We start from the raw sequence: 4,461 nt of genomic DNA, 5'->3' as shown, positions 1-4,461 counted from the left end.
AACCCCTCCCCACTTCACAGGGTGCACCTGGCCCCCTCTGGCTCAGCCTGTGCCCCTTGGAAGTCCTCCCAGCCCCTGTGTCTCAGGCCCTTCCCTCCTCTCTCGTGACCCCTCCACACCCTAACTCCGGGCCACAACCAGATCCCCTGCCCCGTCAAGGCCCCGGTGCCACCCAGGGTGACTTCTGCTGCAGCTTAACCCCAGGTGGGCAGGCTCAGCGCAGCCCAGAGGGGAGAGGGGCCGGCAGCGGGAGAGCCAGCCCCGCTCCCAGGACCTGCGACCACACTCTTGCTGACGTACCCAGCAAGAGGCAGTGCCGGTGACGAGGAGAGAGGGACGCTCTGGGCCAGGGCGCTGAGGAGGCCGCAGGCCCAGCCGCACACAAGGACGAGGCTGGGGGCAGGACCACCAGGACAGCTCGGTGGGCGCTGCCAGGGTGAGGGGCCGGGCCTGCCTCGGAGCCCTGTCTGCCTGGAGGTCATCTTCACAGGACACCGGCCGCCTTGGCCGGGGCTGGACCACCTGCCTCCCTCTGATGCCTGTCCCCATGGCAACCACCCAGCCCTCCCAGTGGCTACTTGTCTGCCGAAGGCTTCCTGACGCCCAGGGCGAGGGGCTCCCCCAGCACCATCCCAACCTTCCAGGCTGCTCTGGGGCAGCAGACACATGTCCCCAGGCGGCCCATTGGAGACACAAAGGTGAACCCAAAGGGCACGAGATAGGCTAGGCGTTGGGTCCCTCGCTCAGGAGCCACCAGAGAGCAGGGGCCACGGCTGGTCGGGGGCGGTTTTCATATACGTGTGGGCCCGGTGGGTCAGCTGGTGAGTTCTGGGGACTGAAGGAGGGGTGACCGCGCCCAGGACTCACAAAGGAGGCCCCACTCCAAGGCGGAGACGTCCAGGCCGCCAGATCCTCTCCTGCTCTCGGAGCTGGGGCTGTGCTGGCCTTGGGCCCTTGGGCCCTTTACTCACCTGACGTACACAGCGCCCTCAGGACGGCCGTAGGCCCCGGGCGCTGAGCACTCACAGGCGGGGCCCAAAAAGGGTGCACATGATGTGGGCTGACTCCCCCCACATGGCCCACCTGCACACACACACACGTGCGCACACATGCATACACACATGCACAAGTCTGTCTGGTGGATGAAGAGCTGGGTCCTTCCTCCCCAGGCGCACGGAGGAAGCCACCATCTCTCTCACACTCATTCACAGCCAAAGGCACGAGGGAGGGGGAGGGAGGGTAGGGCCCAGCTGTCTGTCCTCAAGGGGCTGCGGCTGAAGGAGCAGGTGGGGTGGGAGGCCCCGATGTGGGGAGGCTCACACACACACACCTCACTCACCCACCTCTGCACACTCACACACGGACGCGTGCTCACAGTCTTAGTCACATACTCACACTGACAGGTGCACATACACACACTCACGCCCAGGCTGGCCCCGCATGTGAGGAGGGTGGCAGTGGGCAGCCCTCCCGCCTGCTGCCTGGGCCGTAGCCACTGCGTGTGGGACCCAGGTGGCCGCCCTACTGCCCGCCTGTGTGTCAGGCCCTTGCCCCCAGCCCTGGCTGTGCCTGAGGGGGTGCAGGGGTAGGAGGCCCGCCTGACCCCCCTGAGAGAAGCCACTCATGGGCCTCAGCTCCCCACATCTGCCTCCCACCTCCCCCCCAGCCCCTTCTTGAAGACAGTGGCCTGAGCACCGTGCAGTTGCGGGCGGCTGCCACCTCCGGAAGTACCAGTAGTCGCTGCCCACCACGGCCACAAGCAGTGCACCCAGGGAGGCGGCCAGCTGGGTCATGGAAGGGTGTCAGTGATTAGCTCCTGGCTCCATCTACTCCCTGACACCCCCTCTCCACCTCACCCCCCATCGTTGCTGCTGGCTCTGCAGCGGCCAGGGCCTGGAGAGGGGGCGCTTGCCAGGTGGCCCACTGGGGGCTCGGGCTCTGGGCAACAGGGGCATGAGCAGTGAGAGGAGGGGTCATTCCCACAGCGGCGAGGGTGTGAGGCGGGTCCCTCTCAAGGGAAGGGGACAGCGGACCAGGCCAGGAGCTGCTCCATGGGTCTCCTCTCGCCCGGCCGTGGGTGGAGCCGCGCAGGGCAGGGACAGCCCACTGCACTCCTCCGGCTGGAGAGGGTTGGGCACTGAGGACCTTTTCCTTGTCAGTTTTGGGGAAATGTCGTCACCTTGTCATGTGCCCATCGGAGGGGGAGGACCTTCAACCGACTTCAAAGCGAGAGGCTGGCTTTACCCAGGACGCCAGTCCTCGTGTCCCTCCCAGCCACTCGGGGCTCCACTGCAGGCCCTCCGCAGCCTTGAAGGTCCTGATGACGACGTGGGAGACCCCGAACACACAGCACAGCCAGGCCTGGCAGGTGGGGGGTCACAGGACTCGCGAAGGGAGAACAGAGCACTGGGACACGGAAATGCACGCCATGGCTTATGATGCAAAAACATGTGAATGCACCTTCATCCTCTACTCGTCCAGCAGCAAAGACCTATGATGCGCTCGTAGAAATCTCAGGCTGTGAGCCGGAAACCCACGTGCCCACTCCTGCCCCCCTCCCCCACCCCGGCACCTCCAGGATCCATAAGCCATGGCGACCAAAGAAAGAGAATCACCGCGGCCCTCAGCCACGCCAGGCGCAGACAGGACGCTGTGGCCCCGCTTTCACGAGAAAACACTGGGCTTAAGTTCTCACTCCACATGGTCAGTGCCTTCTTTCCAAAGTCACTGCCACGGCCCACAGGCAGAGGCGACACTGGGGACCGAGCCTTGGTGATGACGCCCTCCGTGGGACCAGGAGCGCGCGGGGCCTCACTCCATGGCTGCCAGCTGCTCGATGGCACCGCGGACTTTCTTTGCGATTTCTTCAAACTCTTTCTGCTTGTGGTTGGCTTCCTTTGCCTGGAAATAAAGGACAGACTCAGGAGAGCGAAACAGCAGCTTCCAAATCGCGCCGTGTGTCTGAGGTCAGCGAGACTGGGGTCCGAGCAGCACCGGCCGGGCTGCCCCGCGAGCCTGGCAGAGCCTCCTCTCGAACACTAGCTTCCCCCACACACACCTCCGCCTCCCGCCGCCCGGGGCTAGCTTCCAGCCTTCCGCCTGCTCAGCGCGCCCTCCGGAGAGCAAGTGACAACCACATTAGCCCCACCTTCATTTTTAAAAAATGTTTTGATTTCAGAGAGGAAGGGAGGGAGAGAGAGAGGAGCATCAATGATGAAAGAGAATCATTGACTGGCTGCCTCCTGCACGCCCCCTACTGGGGACCAAGCCCACAACCCAGAATCGAACCCGGGACCTTTCAGTCCGCAGGCCCACGCTCTATCCACTGAGCCAAACCAGCTAGGGCTGCCCTACCTTAATTTTTATTCTCCTTGATTTGTCACATTAAAAAACAAACTCTAACATTTAGAAATTACTTTCAGTATGTACTTTTTAAAAAAATGAACTTTAGAGAGGAAGGGAGAGAGGGAGAGAGAGAGAAATAGAGAGAGGGAGAGAAAGAAACACATCAATTGGCTGCCTCCCGAACTCACGCCGACCTGGATCAAACCCGAAGCCTGAGCATGTGCCCTGACCAGGAACTGAACTGCTCCTCTTCTGCTGGACAGGACGATGCCCCAACTAACAGCCACACCAGCCATGAGGCTCACTGACTTTAAAATTAAAAGAAAATTTAATTTTGCCCTGGCCTGTGTGGCTCAGTTGGTTGGAGTGCCATCTGTCCTTGCACCAAAGGGTCGCAGGTTTGATTCCCAGTGGGGTATACTCTGGTTTGAGGTTCAAACCCCGATCTGGGTGCGTTCAGGAGGCAGCCCCTCGATGTTTCTCTCTCCCTCTCCCTTCTTTTCTCTCTCTGAAGTCAGTGAAAACATGCCCTTGAGTAAAGATTAAAAACAGTAACAATAAACATCCTTTTTAAAGGATTTGATTTTAACGATAACACACTGACAAGAACAAGAGAAAACGGCCACTGGTGAGCCTGGTCAGGGACCCGCGCCTGAGCCCTGCAGACCCTGTGCACACAGGCGGCCATGTCAGCTCCACCACACGGAGGCCGGCGCCGTCCGCACACGCTTCCTACCAAAGGGGCTGAAACAACAAGAACCTCCGGTGACAAACAGTGAAACTGGCCGAGCAACCTGTGCGGCAGCTCCCGCCTGCCCACCCAACCCCTCGCCCCCCCACCCCCGGTTTAGGAACCCGAGTCCGCAGAGAAGCAGCTGCTCCGGGTGCTCCCGTCGGAAGTTCACCCTCCACGGCCTTGTTCACACTGGCTCCCCCTCACGTCACTTCCCCCAAACCGCGGGGGTAGCGACGCACACGCAGGGCTGTCATGGGCTGGCCTCGCAGTGACCTGTCCACCCACCAGCAGCGGCACCTCATTTAACTGGGTCTCCGACGCACAGCACAGCACCCGCCCTGCTGCCCGCATCGTTGCACCACCAGCACCACCAGCACCCG

The 4,461-nt window shown here is 61.8% G+C and overlaps 1 protein-coding gene across 1 annotated transcript in view; it reads right to left on the bottom strand.

Annotated features, from left to right (window-relative positions):
• Positions 1-2,443: 2,443 nt before the first annotated feature.
• Positions 2,444-4,461, bottom strand: part of BIRC5 (baculoviral IAP repeat containing 5) — a 5,800-nt gene continuing 3,782 nt past the window's right edge. Inside the window, exon 4 of the mRNA XM_015562698.1 lies at positions 2,444-2,901. Within this exon, the coding sequence (XP_015418184.1) occupies positions 2,812-2,901 (90 nt within the window). The 3' untranslated portion in view covers positions 2,444-2,811. The remainder of the gene's footprint in view (positions 2,902-4,461) is intronic.

This window comes from Myotis davidii, unplaced genomic scaffold (assembly GCF_000327345.1).
Source record: "Myotis davidii unplaced genomic scaffold, ASM32734v1 scaffold991, whole genome shotgun sequence".
Classification (NCBI taxonomy): domain Eukaryota; kingdom Metazoa; phylum Chordata; class Mammalia; order Chiroptera; family Vespertilionidae; genus Myotis; species Myotis davidii.
The sequence above is the reverse complement of the archived record's forward strand: the minus strand, read 5'-3'. Positions and strand labels throughout refer to the sequence as shown.